Source organism: Mytilus edulis, chromosome 2 (genome assembly GCF_963676685.1).
Source record: "Mytilus edulis chromosome 2, xbMytEdul2.2, whole genome shotgun sequence".
NCBI lineage: Eukaryota > Metazoa > Mollusca > Bivalvia > Mytilida > Mytilidae > Mytilus > Mytilus edulis.
The window spans coordinates 11442876-11464339 of NC_092345.1; the positions used below are offsets into that span (position 1 = coordinate 11442876).

Below are 21464 nucleotides of genomic sequence, written 5' to 3' on the forward strand. Positions count from 1 at the left end.
GTTAGATAGTGTTGTGCGCGGCACAGTACATTCTATTGAAAATAAACTATTTTCTTTGTAATAGAAAGTGTTGTGCACAGCACAGAACATTTCAGTACAGAATAAACATGGAATTTATAAAAAAAATTCAACAACAAAACAAGCAAATTCCATAGTTTTTTATGTGTTTAGAATATATTTTATGGGCCACTGGTATTTTTTTGTTTCAATGTCTTCAAGACACCAACATTTTTTTTCAAGACGTCTTGGATGAGAGGATACAATTTTTGAAGTTTCAAAATTGTCTTCAAGATACATGTCTTAAGATATATATTCCATGTCTCAAGACACATCTTCAATGGTTTCATGTCTTAAGACGTATGCTCTATGTCTCAAGACATAAGGTGTATGTCTCAAGACTGTCTCGAGACGTCTTAAGACAATGAGGTTCATTTGCTATGATATTGTCTTTGCTTTCCGAAACGATGTACAGAAACGAAATTCATATTTTCAACGATTCCGAGTTTTTTGCGGATAAAATCCCTTACAACGTACTAAAAATATTAGGCAATACATTGTGTGACGTCATAATTACCGATAAACAGAATAATAGGTAGTTTCGTTTTTGATACTGACTAGTATATCATGTGGAATATCTTAACTCGCTCTAACGGGCTCGTCTAGATATTCCACATAATATAGTCAGTATCAAAAACGAAACTACCTATTATTCTATATGTCTCTAGTTTTTATACCAAGATTTCACGAGATTCCCCTTCGAACTCAAAAATCTAAACAGTTTGGCTCTTTGAATTCGTCTCATCTAATTATAATATTTCATGGTAACTTAACGTATATTTTACCCTATTAATTATCGTATATGAACGAGTACACAATTTAACGGTACAAATTTAATTTATTTTAAATGACATCTTCTTTATTTTCTTCCTTTTATTTGATTTAAAATATGTGTGAAACCTAATGTAGCAAATACTACTTTTTTTGTACAGTATATTCTTGTTAAAAAACAATTGCATCATTATACGGCAACTAGAAAATTGCATTTGGATTACGATAAGACATCTTTCTCGTTTGAATGGTTTTACACTAGTAATTTTGGGGCCCTTTATAGCTTATTGTTCGGTGTGAGCCAAGGCTCCGTGTTGAAGGCCGTACATTGACCTATAAAGGTTTACTTTTATAAATTGTTATTTGGATGGAGAGTTGTCTCATTGGCACTCGCATCACATCTTCCTATATGATCTATTTACTCAGATGGACTCGCATATATTTCACTGAACCTTCGGTTGAAAGTTGTCTCGTTGACAATCATGCCACATCTCCTTGTAATGTATTTATTTTGGTGTAGTGTTACTTCACTTCGTAGAGAGGTTATGCTGGTCTTTAAAGTTTTCATTTCTTGAAGCATAGTTGATATGTCAACCTTGATTTCAATTTAAAATTTCAAATTGTATACTGCACATATAAACTACGAAATATAGTTAAAAAGATATTAAAGTACATACCCTCCAAGTGACGGATTCAGTTGGAGGGGGACTTTGCAGAGATCGTATGTCCCTTTATTGAAAAATATATATATTTTTTGGCATGTAATTCAGAAGGTTTTTTTTTTTACTCGCTATATTCATTCAGGGGTTGGTGGATACACAAAAGTGAAGTCTGTGACCATATTGAATATTTTACATTAGTAAAACATAAATTAATGTACGATTATTATTAGATCTACTTAGTACTAAATAGTTTTTTTTTTAAAGAAAATCTGTGCCTTTAAAGTTGCGAATTTAAGAACGTTTTTCTCCAATGTTACTGTGCTTTCTGTACAAATGATCACCTATTTTGAAAGAATTCGTTCAGTAATATTTCTCACGGAGAATAAAAAACGGTAAATTTATCAATTTTTTTACAATGTGTTATAAATTTAATATAGTAGTTCAACAAGCCAAAAGTGTATGCCAAATTTCACCAAATTTTTAACATAACCTTTTTCTGATTTTTAATTATCATTATTTTTTACTGAATGATTGATGAAGACGATATTTTCTTGACTGAGGTTGACCGTAAACTGCGTTTCATACTGAATATAGGTACACAAACTTAAAACTCAATTTATTTTTTGTTGAATCATTAAAATAAAATTTGAGATCGTTTTTCAAATCTCCTTATCATACTAGACATGTGTTTTAAAAATCTTTGGGATATCTTTTACCGTTTGGTTTTAAATAGGAATTAAAAATTGTATTTTCCCATAGAATTTGAGGTTAAATCCCGAGAATTTCACCTCCTAGAAATTTCAAGTGCCAGGATGTTCGAAAATACATGTATAGTACATGAACAAGTCTGATGTCAAAGGGATGCACTTGATTGCTGAAACGTTCATTAAGCCGTTAGATGTTGTCAAAGTAAAAAAGGCAGTGTCGGTACAAGGATGATATATGGTTGTTTCTACTTCTACTTAGACCCCAAAAATTAAGTATTTTTCTATATTTTTTAGGGCGAAATTACCTGTTTAATGTTATCATTTAGTTTGTATTTGTCCTGGGTTCCTGTTTTTAAAAATAGTTTCTTCCCTTGCATCTTTATTCACGAAGGGTACCATGAGAGTAAAAATGCAGCAGTTTACTGTGCAAGACTGCAAAGGTGCATCATTTTATGTCGTTAAAATAATGTGTAACATACATGCATGTTTCATTAGATGTATAATTGAAAAATTTATTAAAGGGAAACTTCGCAAAAAAATATAAATTGATAGTATGTCCATAATTTCTGTATAAAAATGCTCAAATTCATAGATATTTATTTCTGCTAGATAAGAGATCACCATCGATTTTAAATTTAGAGTGTCAATTCCCTGCGTGCCGCCATTTTGTCATCTCCTCAGTTTCGAGACCACCATATGTCTCGTATAACATATATAAGGACTAAAACTATAGTAACCTGATGTAGATGTAATGCACTGGCTACGGTTACATGGAAATGTAACAATAATAAAAATATTATTGTTACGGTGCAGTCCGGTGTATCCGCTCACCTAAGACTTATGACTTCACTTCATTCAACTGATAAAACCAATAAATGAATAATATTATGTGAGCACATTCATAACATACTTTTATTTCATAAAATCTTCTGTTTGTATGGTTTCACCCTCAAGATTTTGTGTAATATGTGTCCAAAATTAGGGAAACCCTGTTCTGAGAGTTCCTCCAATGTCCGGTGATTTCGCGCATGCCTTCCAAAAATAGCTTATTTTAAATAAAGAAAAGATTTTATACTACGAAATATAGCTGAGTTTGAACCAAAAACACTGCCAAGGATGCAGAGCAAAAATCATTTCAATCTGATATAAGTTTGACTTAAGGTAGATTCATGGTATACCGCCATCTTGGATTGAACAATCACAGTAAAAAATCGGTCTAGTTATTTGCCTAAATCTGCAAATTTGGAGACAGATTTGCAATTTGATGGTTAGACTGTTTAATAATATAAAGAAAACTTGACAATTTATTGTATAATTTAAAATAATTAAACAAATATCATTTTAGTTTGCTTTTTGAATCATTTTTTTCAAATGAGCCATTTAAGGGAAGATAACTCTTTTAGTAAAAAATTTATACTGGACAGATAGGGAATTTTTTTCTTTTTACTTGTAGCAAGAAAACAAGTTCGGTGACACCATTTTTTCTTTTTATTTTCTTAAAACATATTACAAAACCTTTCTTTTCACAATTTATTTCAAAATTCTATCTCATCGATTATTTTTTATGCACACAATTGTGTTTTTCCATTAACAATCTAACCAAATTTAGGCAATTTTCAACGACTCATAGCTTGAAAAATAACACGGTGACCCCTACTTTTTATTATATTTTTGAAAAGAGCATATTAAAATCTTCATTCTGGCTAAGTATAAGAAAATTCTGTCTCAAAAAAGATTTACTTATGATCTACCTTAAATAAAACAAATTTTATCTGATGATGTATTTTTTTTTAACGGAAATTGGCCAAATATGGCAAATTACGGGATTGCAGTTATTAATTAACTCTTGAACTTATCAATTTTATTCTTTTTTATCCCTTCAGATGGCTAAAACAATAACAAGAACGATTGTGTTTGTGATACTGTGTTGATATGACAAAATAAGCTAATGCGCGATATCACGGGCCGCGCAGACACCGGGGACTCCACTGTACATTGGAGACTAAATGCCGGAATGCATGGTTATGTAAGGACCTGTTTAATTACGAATGTAACAATAATTATTGAGGCTACGGTTACATTGCGTTATTGTTACGGTGCAGTCCGGTGTATCCGCGCACCTAAGACTTATGACTTCACTTCATTCAACTGATAAGACCAATAATTGGATAATTTTGGGTGAACACATTCATAACATACTTTTATTTCATAAAATCTTCTGTTTGTAAGGTTTCATCCTCTAGATTTTGTGTAATGTTTGTCCAAAATTAGGGAAACCCCTGTTCTGAGAGTTCCTCCAATGTCCGGTGATTTCGCGCATGCCTTTCAAAAATAGCTTATGTGGAATAAAGGAAAGATTTTTTACTACTAAATATAGCTGAGATTGTACCAAACACACTTCCAATGATGCAGACCAAACATTATTTCAATCTGATATCAATTTGACTTAAATAAAACAAATTTTATCTGATGATGTAATTTTTTTAATGGAAATTGGCCAAATATGGTAAATCACAGGATTGCAGTTATTAATTAATTCTTGAACTTATCAATTTTATTCTTTTTTATCCCTTCGGAAGGCTAAAACAATAACAAGAACGATTTTGTACATTGTATGTGTTACTGTGTTGATATGACGAATTTAGCTAATGCGCAATATCCTGGGCCGCGCGGACACCGGGGACTCCACTGTACATGAAAAAAAGCAATGTACGATGGGACTAGTAATATGTACTAAATAATAAAAGTTGAGGACATTTATTTCATACATTTATAACATACAATTTATTTACTGTAATTTTTTATTTACAATGACAATTTCTACAAATCCAGTAAGTTGTTTTTAAAGTCCGACACATTTTTGATGAACGAAATTACGTCCTCCACGGATACGTGTACATACAGAATTTCTTAGTATTTAAGTAACAGTTAGCAAACTTTGCTTTTGATTCTCAATTTGCGTCAAGTTATAAAGCTGTATGAAATGTATGTCTTGATATTGTTTCAGTTTCCTTTAAAACGCATCCCAAGTTTTATATTTTCACCATAAACAAAATTGGTCCAAAGTATAATGACAGTAATAAGAGTAGGTGTGCAGTTAAATTCTTTAAAAAAGTGAAACCATGGAACTATATTTTTCGCCTTTGACATTCAGACTCCTAATCTTGAGTAGAATCTTTGAGAACATCAAAACCATTAGGCCACGATTTTTTAATTTGTTGGTTTACGGATCCGCCGACCCGATTTTGCTGATTTCCAGAATAAAAATAAAATCACTTTTTCATGCTTTTTTATTTCCGCCAACCCTAACAAGTGCATTATCCCTGAAAAATAATTAAAATATTCTGTTTTTTTATGAAATGAAATGCATTTATCACTAACGAAATTGATAACACTTTATGTAGGGAAAAAATAAAACTTCCAGTTTACGTTTCTAAAAATAATCAATTATAACTGACCTTGAAATGTCGTTTGCGCAAATAATTTTGCGAAACAAAACCTGTGTTTAAAACCAATTACACAATAAGTTCTTTTCCCGTATTTGTCATCAGTCCGTAAGATGCATCATCTGATAGAAATAGAGTTGTCCAAATATGGACAGGTGGAAGACGTCAAGTTAAAGTATTGTATTAAATAATCATTTGGAATTTTCTTGTTTCATAGATAATAAAAAAATATCGTCCATTTGGATAAAAAATGGGAATGCATGACAACAGATTAACCCGATATTCTCGTTTTTCCAGTTGACGAGTCTTACGTTTTTTGACACGTGTGTTGAAACTTATTTTCGTACGACGTTTTTACATTTTTTTTCTTTATCAGTTTTCGTGCTTGAAGATCATAATCCACCAAGTTTTCTGGAATTGATTAAGAGCTACGCGAATCTGTTTTTAATGTTTGTGAAATGACGATTTAATTTTGTCTTTGTCCGTCCGTCATTGAACATATTTTTCTGTCTTGAAAAATATTTTTTTTCTTTTTTTTCCCTACCGACCGACCCGACTTTTTCATGGGTAAAATCCGTAAACCAACAAATTAAAAAACCCTGGCCTTAGTACGTAGTAAAACTATTCAAGTTGTACACCATTTGTTGAAATAAATATTTTATTATTTATCAGTATTAAATTACAAGTATTGTTTAGTACATATGAAAGAATGAAGCAATACAACTATAGAAGATTTAAGTTTAATCAATCTAGCGTACATTGCTCAGTGTTTTTCATGTAACAATAACGTAATGTAACCGTAGCCTCAGTAATTATTGTTACATTTGTAATTAATCGGTTCCTCACCCAACTTTGCATTCTGGCAATTAGTCTCCAATGTAACAATAATATTTTTATTATTATTACATTTCCATGTAACCGTAGCCAGTGCCTAGTTGTAATTGCATGTCGATATCTTGTCAATCATACGGTTGTTTTATCCAACTCTTCTTTTTTTTTAAAACATCGTTGATCAAATAACTAAAGTATTATATGTTGTGAGACGAAGACTATTTTAATAAGGACATTCCCGATTATCATGATTATGTATAAATTTTGTTGATGTTTTTCACACTTGAAAGGAATAGCTGTTCTTTATTTTTTCGATTCCATTCCAAGAAGATCCTTAAATTTCCTGTCAATTTTTTAAACATCTTTTTTTCAAATAGCTTTAGCATTTGTGCGTTTTGAGATTAAAATATTTTGATGAGAACATTTATTCCTGAATATATGCAAAAAAAGATCGCTTTGGATGGACTAAATTATATAATTGCAATTGGTAATGATCAGTTATCAATGGTTATAAATATTAAAGGTTACCGATTAATTTAAATATAAAATAGTGCAATTTTTAGTTCATACACTCGTGTTTAGAAGGCTATTATTATTTATAAATTTCATCAATTAAATTAATTAAGTATTTCATCGTTACAAAAGTAATCAGAAGTCATAATTCAAAAGTGAGCTTATGCACTCCCGTTCATTATTCATAAAACATGTTGTTCACACCTGGAATGGTGAACCGTGACGGCTAGAATTGACTGATTGAAGATCAAAAGGTGACATAATGCTAATCTTTTAATTACCTCAAGTTAAACCACCATTCAACATTCACTAAGTGTCACATAACAATACACATTGTACAATGTATTTCCAGACTACAAGTCAGTTTCATATATAGATATAGGAAGATGTGGTGTGAGTGCCAATGAGACAACTCTCCATACAAATAACAATTTAAAAAGTAAACCATTATAGGTTAAAGTACGGCCTTCAACACGGAGCCTTAGCTCACACCGAACAACAAGCTATAAAGGGCCCCAAAATTACTAGTGTAAAACCATTCAAACGGGAAAACCAACGGTCTAATCTATATTAACAAAACGAGAAACGAGAAACACGTATATATTACATAAACAAACGACAACTACTGTACATGTTTGTTTAAAGTATTTGTAGAAAAAAAATCTTAAAATTTTCTATTGTATGATTTAGTTTAATTACTAAAATTTGTATCAAAAATCCACACATAAATCCTACAATCTAATTTTAAAAGGTGTATGGCTATCACTTGTTTTTAGTTGGTTGATAGCTACACCAAAAGTCGTCGATGCGCTTTAAATCGTGTTATTATATGGTAAACGAACAAGACTTAATTGAGATTTATTTCACTACCGTCATGCAAAAAGACTAAAACTAGATCACATAAGTCAGGAAGTTTGAAGAAATAAAATTAATAATTCCCTATTTTCTTCTTTATTAGTTTTCATATCAAAATAAAACTTGGTGAATATGTTTTTTATGATATTATGAACATAATAAGATGATAAGTGAAAAATCGTGAAGTTTCCCTTTAAACATGTTAAAACTTTAAAGTTATTTATTCAAACAACCCTCTGCATAAGTAAATCAAAACAAACAGCACTTTAAGAACAACATATTAAAAGATGCAATCTTGATGATGTCATACAAGAATATTTTGAAACATTTTTTGATCGGTGGTACAATATTTTGTCTGACTCTCCTTTGAACCCATTTTCAAAAAAAATTTTGAGTCATTAAGAATAGGTTTTGATAAAATGTTAAGTTTGTTTTACGTAGCCAATTATATGGTTTGCAAGAGAATAAACTTCTATATTCATTCTGTAAAATAATAGATTATTTGTCAATTTTCCAGGTTGTACTGAAAAATGTCTCTAAAAATTGGCTTTCAAAGGTTGTAAAAATTACCACCAGTAACACACGTCTCAGATAGCAATTTATATTGGTCTGCATTTTTTCACCCTTTCAAATAAACCCAACATCAAGTAAATCTCTGATAAGTTAGTTTACTTTTCTCTTTATTTCATTGGTAACAGGAACGTACATTTATGATATATCACTATATAAAAGTCTATCCTGTTACCTTTTTGTCTATCCTGTAACCGATATCAGTATTGCACCTGCAAATGCTTAATTGGGAAGATTAAGACGTTATAACCTAAAGATGAGTTCAAACAACAAAATATTTCATTCGTTTTGCACCTATATGTTAAGATAAAAAATTTAACGACGTTTTTGTCTACAATTGTCTATCCTGTTACTGTTACATTTTAAGATTTTATGATGTATTTAAATGAGTAGTTATTGTTGCAAACTCCATTAGTAATTTGAATTGAGATCAGTTTTAGAATAAGGGAAAGGGGGATGTGAAAAAAAATTGGGGTGGGGGGTCAATTTTTCTCATTTCAGATTTCATAAATAAAAAGAAAATTTCTTCAAACATTTTTTTTGAGAGGATTAATATTCAACAGCATAGTGAATTGCTCAAAGGCAAAAAACAAATTTTAAGTTTATTAGACCACATTCATTCTGTGTTGGAAACCTATGCTGTGTCAACTTTTTAATCTCAATGAGTCAATCCAAATTTAGAGCTGAATCCAGCTTGAATGTTGTGTCCATACTTGCCCCAACCGTTAAGTGTTCAACCTCTGTGGTCGTATAAAGCTGCGCCCTGTGGAGCATCTGGTTAGTCTTGATATGCTTAAGTTAACATTGTAAGAAACATCACTAGAATTTTGTTTACCTTCTTTAACATGTTTAAAATAAGTTATAGACAATGTCACAATGATCATGATGATAGATGATTTACAACTTAAATTGGTTTTTTTCCCACACCTTTTTCTTGCAAATTAGTTATTGGTAGAAATTTAGGAGATTGTCAAAGGCTGTATTGTACAAGGTGTATGTTCAAGCGTACTAAATTATAATCCTGGTACCTTTGATAACTATTCAACCCATTTTTTGCCATGCTTTAAATTATTGTTTTTGATAAGAAATCGGTTTACCAGTTCTTTTTAAAAACCATGAATATAGAGAATGAAAACGGGAATTGTGAGCCTGTCAAAGAGATAAAAATGCGACCAAAGAACAGAAATACAATAGGTACATCATGTACATAGTCATTGATGGTAGATAGGGTGTCTTCCTCCATTTTGGATTTGGAAATACCAGAAAACAAGGTCTAGATCTTTAATAGAATGTGCAAAGTTTTAGAGTAGTAGGTAATTCATGTATAAGCACTTCCACTTCGATATAGAAAATAACCTGTTTTATCATATTTATGGTTGTATTTTACAAAAAACAAAAACTTTTTTTCCAACTTTGCCACATAAGGGGAGGCAACTCAAATACAAGGGCAGATAATTCAGATTAAGGTAATTTTACAATAGAATGTGTTAGGAATTTACCTATTTTATTATGTAACGGAAACGGGTCCGGTGACCCAATTGTTTCTTTTTCTTAACTGAACGCATACTATTAAAGCCATCTTTTCATATGTTATCTCAAAATTCTATGGTGTAGATTACACTTTTTTGCAGAAAATTGAGTTTTCCATGCATAATCTGTACAAAATTTGTCAATTTTGAACACTGTGTAGCGTGAAAATAACCCCGGTGACCCATTCTTTTTATTATATTTTTTTTAAAAGCATGATATAAACTACATTTTGGCAAATTATTAAAAAAATCTATGGATTATAATTAAGACACCCCATAGTACTGGACACTTTTATACCTACATTCATCCAACATAAGCTATTTCCATTTGCACGCCAAATCAATCTTGTTAGACCAATTTGCAGTATAAATTCAAGCATTCAGTATTTAGAATTAAAAAAAAAACAGTCCAAATAGTATCAGGAAAATAATATACTATAATATTATGAATATCCAAAATCTATCACCTGCAGCCATCATATAATTATGAGATCATGGAGATAAAGATACAAGATAAAATATTGTAAAATAAAAGATGAGATAAACTTATAACTTAAATGACTCACTTTTTTTTTCTCTCAACAGAAGCTCTCCAAGATGTTCTAAATGCTTTTCGACTACCAGAAAATGCACATCGACTGAATGAAGCCAAAGATACTGCGGGAAATGATATGCTAAGAATGATGCAGATTGTATTTCCATTGGCAACACAAATACAAATGGAAGTGATAGAAAAATATGGTTTCCCTGGGGATGGAGACGGTAAGACTTATAAATAAGGAAATATGTTATTAATGTAGAATTGTTCTATCCCTTGCATTGCCACCCACAGGAATCTGAGTTCTCCTAGGTGTCAAGTGTTAAACCAAACAAATAGAATCTAGTTTAAAATGCTTGTTAGTTTCTACAATTACATAATAATCATATTCAATGTACCGGTAGCCATGTTTTCTTGGGAAGGTTTTCCACAATATAGCCTTTATGTGCTGATGCTGCACAAAGCTATCACCGATCAATCTTGTGCAGGTTAGAAAATGTATTATGAGCCGTATGTTATATAATATATAATATAGTGTTGAATAAAATTTGAAAATACCCTACCTCTCCTTTATGTTTACGCAAGAATTAATGCTTATAAACATGTATCTGTAATGTGAAGTAAATTTTTACAATAATATAAAGCATGCAATATAATAAAATGAATAGTAGTTAAAAAAAAAAGAAGGTTTAAAACAAGGTATATATATATCATGTATATACCACAATAAGTTATATTACTTGTCATATAAAAAAAGAAGATATGGTATGGTTGCCAATGAGACAATTCTCCACAAGAGACCAAATGACACAGAAATTAACAACTATAGGTCACCATATGGCCTTCAACAATGAGCAAACCCCATACCGCATAGTAAGATATAAAAGGCCCCGAAATGACAATGTAAAACAATTCAAACGAGAATACTAACCTCCTAATTTATGTACAAAAAAATAAACAAAAAACAAATATGTAGCACATCAACAAACGAATTATAGGCTCCTGATTTGGGACAGGCACATAGATACAGAATGTGGCGGGGTTAAACATGGAAGCAGGATCCCAACCCTCCCCCTTACCTGGGACAGTGGTGTAACAGTACAACAGAAGAACGAACTATAAAAATCAGTTGAAAAAGGCTTTACTCATTAGATGGATACAAATAGAAATATATGTTTCATAAGAATTCATACTTATTTGACTGACATTATAAAAATCAAATGACTTTAAAATGTTTTTAATTGTTTCAGGTATTATTCGGTTTACACAGGCAGTGAAACTGTATGAAAAACAAGATCAAGATGTGACATTGTTAAACAGAGAACTAAAATCATTCCTCATTCCATCAATGGACATATTGCCTCCTGAAGGGGCCTCTTGATATAATCTTTGTTAGAATAAGTATTTAGTTGCTTGTATTTGTTAATCATGAACTGAAGCTGCTTCATTATTTACCATCTGTATTGTGTCCAGGAACAAATCATTTCTGTTAGACAATTACAAGTACAAAGATACATATTTGGATTTAAGTCAACTGTATTATAATCGGACGCAAGAGCTTAGTTTTTAAATTACAAATATTTATTATTTAACAAACCTTTGAGAGGCCAGAGTGATTGATGGTATGAATAAGTAACTGTGCAGTTAGTTACAATGTACAAATGTACTGAGTTACAAAGAATAGTCGAAGGAAGAAAGTTTGAATGTATATTAGACATAAGACACTTTTAACAGTAGTTTTATGTCAAGAATGATTATTTGACAGTTTGTGGTTCTTTAGTGAAGTCAAAGGAACTACTTGCTATATCAAGGTTGAGATGCATTCTATTTTTGCAGTTGAAATGTACTAGATAGCATAAATTTGGATAACTGAATTTTTCCATCCATAGGGCTCTTCAAATTACAACACATTTTTTTCTTAAATATATGGATTCAGACAAGAAATTAAAAAGCAGCCTTTCCTCAATTATTATTAACCTGTACAAATATGTAAGGACCAACTGGTAATAACCTCTATTTCAAGCAAACAAACAAAAATGATTGGTGGACCTTGCTTCTATTACAGATTCAACAGACAGGGGGTTATAGTAGTTAAAATACAAATTTTGCAAAGTGCAGGAATCTAAAATCTGTTCTAAAAATAACCATGATGTCATTGTTAAAGTCATCTTTAAGAATTGGAGTTATCTTCCTTTGTCCAGAATTGTAGTTGAATCAACTTCAACCAATGCTTTATACAATGCACATTTTCAATATTGAAGTTTACTTCCCAATGACAGTGACAGATTAAAGCAATCTTTACTCTTCATTGCTTACACGTGATTTGATTTGTGTTTCTTCTTTATATTTTTTATGCACAAGCCACAAAAATAGAGGGTGTCATGTTTCAAGTCTGTGTGATGTCAAAGAGTCTGTCTGTTGTCAGTCTATCTGTCCATCCTGTATCTGGTTAAAGTTTCTATTTTAGGTAAATTATTGTCACATCAACTTGAAATTTTAAACATGTGAACATAAATGACATTATAAGGTTATCTTTTAAATATATTTATATTTTTTTTTACAAAACTTTAGTTTTGATTCAGATTTTACAATTTAAAGGTTATCTTGTGAGTAGGGCATGGTGTCCTATGGCCACCACTTTTTTTTTAAGTCAAATGCATGCACATTATATAATTATTGTATACATATATGTATATTCATATTGTATTGGGGAGAACTCTGTGTGAGTATGATCTACTTGTGTCTAATCTATTTTGCTTTAATTCAGCAAATAAAATATGTTTAAGATAAACCAATTCTTGTTATAAATAACATGAGATGGTCCTTTAAAGATGATATGAAATGTTTAGAGTTTTCAAACAAATTTGATACTTATCATTATCTTGGTTTCAAAAATGGATAATTCATCTGAGATAATCGGTAAACCACTATCACCATGGAACTCTGAGATATTGGTATACCACTATCACCATGTTTTTCAATGGTAATCAGTAAACCACTATCACCATGTATCAGAGATAATTGGTTTACCAGGCTACTATCACCATATGTGTAAAAGATAATTGGGGAAAACACTATCACCATATATAAGCAAGATAATCGATAAAATATTATCACTATGGATCTCAAAGTTTATCCATATAACACTTTCACCATATCACCATATATCTCTAAGAAATTCTGTTGCCATTATCACCCTGTATCTCAAAGATAATAGGTAAAACACAATCAACTTGCACCTCAAAGATAATCCTTAAAACCGTATCACTAAGTATCTAAGATAATTGGTGAACATTATCCGTAAAACAGTATCACTTTTTTCTCCAAGATACATTTTTAAAAATTATAACCGATAGAGTTGATTTACTGGAAATGAGATAACACTGCATCAGACTATCCTTTTTTTTAAAGAGAATCTGTCAACACACATGTATATGCTCTGTCCTTTACTGGAGCGGTTCAATCAGATTTTGTTAACACACATGTACGTGCTGCTATTCTTTCACAGAGAGATTCTGTCAACAATCATGTGTCAGATGCTAGCCTACCCTTAATGATAGCCTGTCAACAAACTTTTTATTTCATTCCATTGATTATGTCAACACACATGTACGAACTGTTAACCTTCCCTTGGAGATATTCTGTCAACACAAATGTACATGCTCCTATCCTTTCCTTGGAGGGATTTTGTTAACACACATGTAAGTGCTGTTATCCTTTCCTTGGAGGGATTCTGTCAATACACATGTAAGTGCTGTTATCCCTTCATTGGAGGGATTCTGTCAATACACATGTACGTGCTGTTATCCTTTCCTTGGAGGGATTTTGTCAATACAGGTGTAATTGCTGTTATCCTTTCATTGGAGGGATTCTGTCAATACACATGTACGTGCAGTTATCCTTTCCTTGGAGGGATTCTATCAATACACATGCACTTGCTGTTATCCTTTTCCCTTGGTGGGATTCTGTCAACATACATGTAAGTGCTGTTATCCTTTCCTTTGAGGGATTCTATCAGCACACATGTACGTGCTGTTATCCTTGCCTTGGAGAGATTCTATCAATATACATGCACTTGCTGTTATCCTTCCCTTGGAGGGATTCTGTCAATACACATGTACGTGCTGTTATCCTTTCCTTGGAGGGATTCTGTCAATACAGATGTACGTGCTGTTATCCTTTCCTTTTGAGGGATTCTGTCAATACAGATGTAAGTGCTGTTATCCTTTCTTGGAGGGATTCTGTCAATACACATTTACTTGCAGTTATATTTTCCTTGGAGACAGACTTGGGGTAATTGTAATTGTAATCGTTAATCAACTGTAATTGATTACAATTTTTCTAGTAATCAGTGTAATCATTAATCAGCCAAAAATCTGATTACATGAAATTTAATTTAATCAATTACTTTTCAAAATATCCTTTAATCATGATTACTTTTTGATTACATTCTGATTACAATGAAAAAAATCTAAAATTGTGTTTTTGGTCATTAAATGAATCTCTTCGTTATTCATATTTGATAAATTTTTAACATACTAAAATGGTTTGGATACTTTAAGCATGTCTACTTCAGTAAGAAATAAACTGTTACAGTATTAAAAAGTCATCATTAGCCTAAGCAGAGACATATAATACAATTATATACCTTTTATCTTAGTAAAAGATATTGTACATACATGTACATGTATATTCATCGTTTTATAATGATCTTCATATTAATATTTGATAATAACTGTTATATATTCAAGTAATACTTTTCTTTAACCCTGAATTATAATCTTTTGTGATTTTTGTCAACTTTGAATTGACAGGTAGGAGACTAATTAAGGTTTGTTTTTATTGCAATTACCAATTGAGTCTAGCTGTAGGGAAATATATATGATATAAGATAAATCAGACATGAAAATTTATCTAATTAGCACCCACTAAATTAAAAGTTGGACAAATATGTTGTTTAAAAATTTTAGAAAATGTATTTGGACTGTACATGTAAAAAACAATGATTTTTAGTACTTACATATTGTTTACAATTTGATTGAACATTTCTATTAAAATTTAACATAGTTTTAACTGGTAACTTTATTTCATCCATATTTAAACTTCCATAAACTGCACCTTGTAATACATATAAATTATGAAAGAGGTCAGCAGACAAACAAAAGAACTCTTGATTATGATATATCTTTATTAAATTTAGAGATCATTGGTGATAAAATGTAATGTATATATATGTAGTGAAATTTGCTGTTTATTTGAATAGATGAAGTTTAATTTAATGTTATCATTTTATAATTGAACCAAATAAAATACTTTCTCAAAAATGCTATAGTTATATTGAACGTTTATTCATTCACATCATTCAAAATTTTTTGTTTTTAAATTCATTGTAAATAGATGTAATCATGATTACTTTGCCAATGTAATCATTAATTTAATCAGATACTTTCAGAAATGATGAAATCATTAATTTAATCAGATAATTTCAGAAATGATGTAATCTTTAATTTAATTTAATCGTACAAATGACAAAGTAATTGTAATTTAATCAATTACATTGAAAGTAATCGGACCCATCTCTGCTTGGAGGGATTCTGTCAATACAGATGTAAGTGCAGTTATCCTTTCCTTGGAGGGATTCTGTCGACACACATGTAAGTGCTGTTAACCTTTCCTTGAAGGAATTCTGTCGATACACATGTAAGTGCTGTTATCCTTTCCTTGGAGGGATTCTGTCAATACACATGTACGTGCTGTTATCCTTTCCTTGGAGGGATTCTGTCAATACATATGTACGTGCTGTTATCCTTTCCTTGGAGGGATTCTGTCAACACACATGTACGTGCCGTTATCCTTTCCTTGGAGGGATTCTATCAATACTCATGTACGTGCTGTTATCCTTTCCTTGGAGGAATTCTGTCAATACAGGTGTAAGTGCTGTTATCCTTTCATTGGAGGGATTCTGTCAACACACATGTGCGTGCAGTTATTCTTTCCTTGGAGGGATTCTATCAATACACATGCACTTGCTGTTATCCTTCCCTTGGAGAGATTCTGTCAACACACATGTAAGGGCTGTTGTCCTTTCCTTTGAGGGATTCTGGCAACACACATGTACGTGCTGTTACCCTTGCCTTGGAGAGGTTCTATCAATATACATGCACTTGCTGTTATCCTTCCCTTGGAGGGATTCTGTCAACATACATGTAAGTGCTGTTATCCTTTCCTTTGAGGGATTGTGTCAACACACATGTACGTGCTGTTATCCTTTCTTTAGATTCTGTCAATACACATGTACGTGCTGTTAACCTTTCCTTGGAGGGATTCTGTCGACACACATGTAAGTGCTGTTAACCTTTCCTTGAAGGAATTCTGTCGATACACATGTAAGTGCTGTTATCCTTTCCTTGGAGGGATTCTGTCAATACACATGTACGTGCTGTTATCCTTTCCTTGGAGGGATTCTGTCAATACATATGTACGTGCTGTTATCCTTTCCTTGGAGGGATTCTGTCAACACACATGTACGTGCCGTTATCCTTTCCTTGGAGGGATTCTATCAATACTCATGTACGTGCTGTTATCCTTTCCTTGGAGGAATTCTGTCAATACAGGTGTAAGTGCTGTTATCCTTTCATTGGAGGGATTCTGTCAACACACATGTGCGTGCAGTTATTCTTTCCTTGGAGGGATTCTATCAATACACATGCACTTGCTGTTATCCTTCCCTTGGAGAGATTCTGTCAACACACATGTAAGGGCTGTTGTCCTTTCCTTTGAGGGATTCTGGCAACACACATGTACGTGCTGTTACCCTTGCCTTGGAGAGGTTCTATCAATATACATGCACTTGCTGTTATCCTTCCCTTGGAGGGATTCTGTCAACATACATGTAAGTGCTGTTATCCTTTCCTTTGAGGGATTGTGTCAACACACATGTACGTGCTGTTATCCTTTCTTTAGATTCTGTCAATACACATGTACGTGCTGTTAACCTTTCCTTGGAGGGATTCTCTCAACACAGATGTAAGTGCTGTTATCCTTTCCTTTGGAGGGATTCTGTCAACATACATATACGTGCTGTTATCCTTTCCTTGGAGGGATTCTGTCAATACAGATGTAAGTGCTGTTATCCATTCTTGAAGGGATTCTGTCAATACACATTTACTTGCAGTTATATTTCCCTTGGAGGGATTCTGTCAATACAGATGTAAATGCAGTTATCCTTTCCTTGGAGGAATTCTGTCAACACACATGTAAGTGCTGTTATCCTTTCCTTTGAGGCATTCTGTCAACACACATGTAAGTTCTCTTATCCTTTCCTTGGAGGGATTCTGTCAATAAACATGTACGTGCTGTTATCCTTTTCTTGGAGGTATTCTGTCAATACAGATGTAAGTGCTGTTATCCTTTCCTTTTGAGGGATTCTGTCAACACACATGTACGTGCTGTTATCCTTTTCTTGGAGGGATTCTGTCAGCACACATATACGTGCCGTTATCCTTTCCTTTTGAGGGATTGTGTCAACACACATGTACGTGCTGTTATTCTTTCTTTGGAGGTATTCTGTCAATACAGATGTAAGTGCTGTTATCCTTTCCTTTGAGGGATTGTGTCAACACACATGTACGTGCTGTTATCCTTTCTTTGGATTCTGTCAATACACATGTACGTGCTGTTAACCTTTCCTTAGAGGGATTCTCTCAACACAGATGTAAGTGCTGTTATCCTTTCCTTTGGAGGGATTCTGTCAACATACACATACGTGCTGTTATCCTTTCCTTGGAGGGATTCTGTCAATACAGATGTAAGTGCTGTTATCCATTCTTGAAGGGATTCTGTCAATACACATTTACTTGCAGTTATATTTCCCTTGGAGGGATTCTGTCAATACAGATGTAAATGCAGTTATCCTTTCCTTGGAGGAATTCTGTCAACACACATGTAAGTGCTGTTATCCTTTCCTTTGAGGCATTCTGTCAACACACATGTAAGTTCTCTTATCCTTTTCTTGGAGGTATTCTGTCAATACAGATGTAAGTGCTGTTATCCTTTCCTTTTGAGGGATTCTGTCAACACACATGTACGTGCTGTTATCCTTTTCTTGGAGGGATTCTGTCAGCACACATATACGTGCCGTTATCCTTTCCTTTTGAGGGATTGTGTCAACACACATGTATGTGCTGTTATTCTTTCTTTGGAGGTATTCTGTCAATACAGATGTAAGTGCTGTTATCCTTTCATTTTGAGGGATTCTGTCAACACACATGTACGTGCTGTTATCCTTTCCTTTGAGGGATTCTGTCAAAACACATGTACGTGCTGTTATCCTTTCCTTTTGAGGGATTGTGTCAACACACATGTACGTGCTGTTATCCTTTCTTTGGAGGTATTCTGTCAACACAGATGTAAGTGCTGTTATCCTTTCCTTTGAGGGATTCTGTCAACACACATGTACGTGCTGTTATCCTTTCCTTGGAGGGATTCTGTCAATACAGATGTAAGTGCTGTTATCCATTCTTGAAGGGATTCTGTCAATACACATTTACTTGCAGTTATATTTCCCTTGGAGGGATTCTGTCAATACAGATGTAAATGCAGTTATCCTTTCCTTGGAGGAATTCTGTCAACACACATGTAAGTGCTGTTATCCTTTCCTTGGAGGGATTCTGTCAATACAGATGTAAGTGCTGTTATCCATTCTTGAAGGGATTCTGTCAATACACATTTACTTGCAGTTATATTTCCCTTGGAGGGATTCTGTCAATACAGATGTAAATGCAGTTATCCTTTCCTTGGAGGAATTCTGTCAACACACATGTAAGTGCTGTTATCCTTTCCTTTGAGGCATTCTGTCAACACACATGTAAGTTCTCTTATCCTTTCCTTGGAGGGATTCTGTCAATAAACATGTACGTGCTGTTATCCTTTTCTTGGAGGTATTCTGTCAATACAGATGTAAGTGCTGTTATCCTTTCCTTTTGAGGGATTCTGTCAACACACATGTACGTGCTGTTATCCTTTTCTTGGAGGGATTCTGTCAGCACACATATACGTGCCGTTATCCTTTCCTTTTGAGGGATTGTGTCAACACACATGTACGTGCTGTTATTCTTTCTTTGGAGGTATTCTGTCAATACAGATGTAAGTGCTGTTATCCTTTCCTTTGAGGGATTGTGTCAACACACATGTACGTGCTGTTATCCTTTCTTTGGATTCTGTCAATACACATGTACGTGCTGTTAACCTTTCCTTGGAGGGATTCTCTCAACACAGATGTAAGTGCTGTTATCCTTTCCTTTGGAGGGATTCTGTCAACATACACATACGTGCTGTTATCCTTTCCTTGGAGGGATTCTGTCAATACAGATGTAAGTGCTGTTATCCATTCTTGAAGGGATTCTGTCAATACACATTTACTTGCAGTTATATTTCCCTTGGAGGGATTCTGTCAATACAGATGTAAATGCAGTTATCCTTTCCTTGGAGGAATTCTGTCAACACACATGTAAGTGCTGTTATCCTTTCCTTTGAGGCATTCTGTCAACACACATGTAAGTTCTCTTATCCTTTTCTTGGAGGTATTCTGTCAATACAGATGTAAGTGCTGTTATCCTTTCCTTTTGAGGGATTCTGTCAACACACATGTACGTGCTGTTATCCTTTTCTTGGAGGGATTCTGTCAGCACACATATACGTGCCGTTATCCTTTCCTTTTGAGGGATTGTGTCAACACACATGTACGTGCTGTTATTCTTTCTTTGGAGGTATTCTGTCAATACAGATGTAAGTGCTGTTATCCTTTCATTTTGAGGGATTCTGTCAACACACATGTACGTGCTGTTATCCTTTCCTTTGAGGGATTCTGTCAAAACACATGTACGTGCTGTTATCCTTTCCTTTTGAGGGATTGTGTCAACACACATGTACGTGCTGTTATCCTTTCTTTGGAGGTATTCTGTCAACACAGATGTAAGTGCTGTTATCCTTTCCTTTGAGGGATTCTGTCAACACACATGTACGTGCTGTTATCCTTTCCTTGGAGGGATTCTGTCAAAAACACATGTACGTGTTGTTATCCTTTCCTTTTGAGGGATTCTGTCAACACACATGTACGTGCTGTTATCCTTTCCTTGGAGGAATTCTGTCAACAAACTTATCCTCTTTGCTTTCCACTACCTGGAGATAATCTGTTAACACACATGTACCTTCTGCTATTCTTTCTTTGGTAGATTCTGTCAACACACATGTATGTGTTGATCTTCTTTCCTTTGAGTTATTCTGTCAACATACATGTTCGTGCTGCTTTTCTTTCTTTGAGAGATTCTGTCAACACACATATACATGCTGCTGTCCTTTCCTATGAGGGATTCTGTGAATACAGATGTACGTGCTGCTATCCTTTTCTTTGTGAGGATTCTGTCAAAACACATGTACGTGCTGCTATTTTTTTCTTGGAGTAATTCTGTCAACACACATGTACGTGCTGCTATCTTTTCCTCGTAATGATTCTGTCAAAACACATGTATATGCTGCTCTCCTGTTCTTGGAGAAATTCTGTCAACACACATGTATATGCTGTTCTCCTTTTCTTGGAGTAATTATGTCAACACACATGTACGCGCTGCTATTCTTCCCTTTTAAAGGATTTTGTCAACAACACATGTACGCGCTGCTGTTCTTCCATTTTAAGGGATTATGTCAACAGCACACATACGTGTTGCTATCCTTTCTTTGTTGGGATCTTGTCAACAAACATGTACACGCTGCTATTCTTCCCTTTTAAGGGATTTTGTCAACAACACATGTTCGTGTTGCTTTCCTTGGATTGATTCTACGTACACGCTGCTATCATTTCCTTTGTTATATACTGTCAAAACACATGTATGTCCTTTTATTCTTTCCTCGGAGATATACTGTCAAAACACATGTATGTCCTTTTATTCTTTCCTCGGAGATATTCTGTCAAAACACATGTATGTCCT

At 33.3% G+C, this 21464-nt stretch overlaps 1 protein-coding gene across 2 annotated transcripts in view; it reads left to right on the forward strand.

Moving 5' to 3' along the window:
• The window catches only part of LOC139511443 (protein C10-like), a 46497-nt gene extending 33227 nt beyond the window's left edge, over nucleotides 1-13270 (forward strand). Inside the window, exons 1-3 of one of the 2 annotated variants that reach the window (XM_071298199.1) lie at nucleotides 2541-2637; nucleotides 10527-10703; nucleotides 11730-13270. In XM_071298199.1, the coding sequence (XP_071154300.1) occupies nucleotides 2595-2637; nucleotides 10527-10703; nucleotides 11730-11860 (351 nt within the window). In that variant the 5' untranslated portion in view covers nucleotides 2541-2594 and the 3' untranslated portion in view covers nucleotides 11861-13270. Of the gene's footprint in view, nucleotides 1-2540; nucleotides 2638-10526; nucleotides 10704-11729 lie in introns of those variants that run through there. The other variant, XM_071298200.1, reaches the window with a different exon arrangement.
• The last annotated feature ends 8194 nt before the right edge of the window (nucleotides 13271-21464 follow it).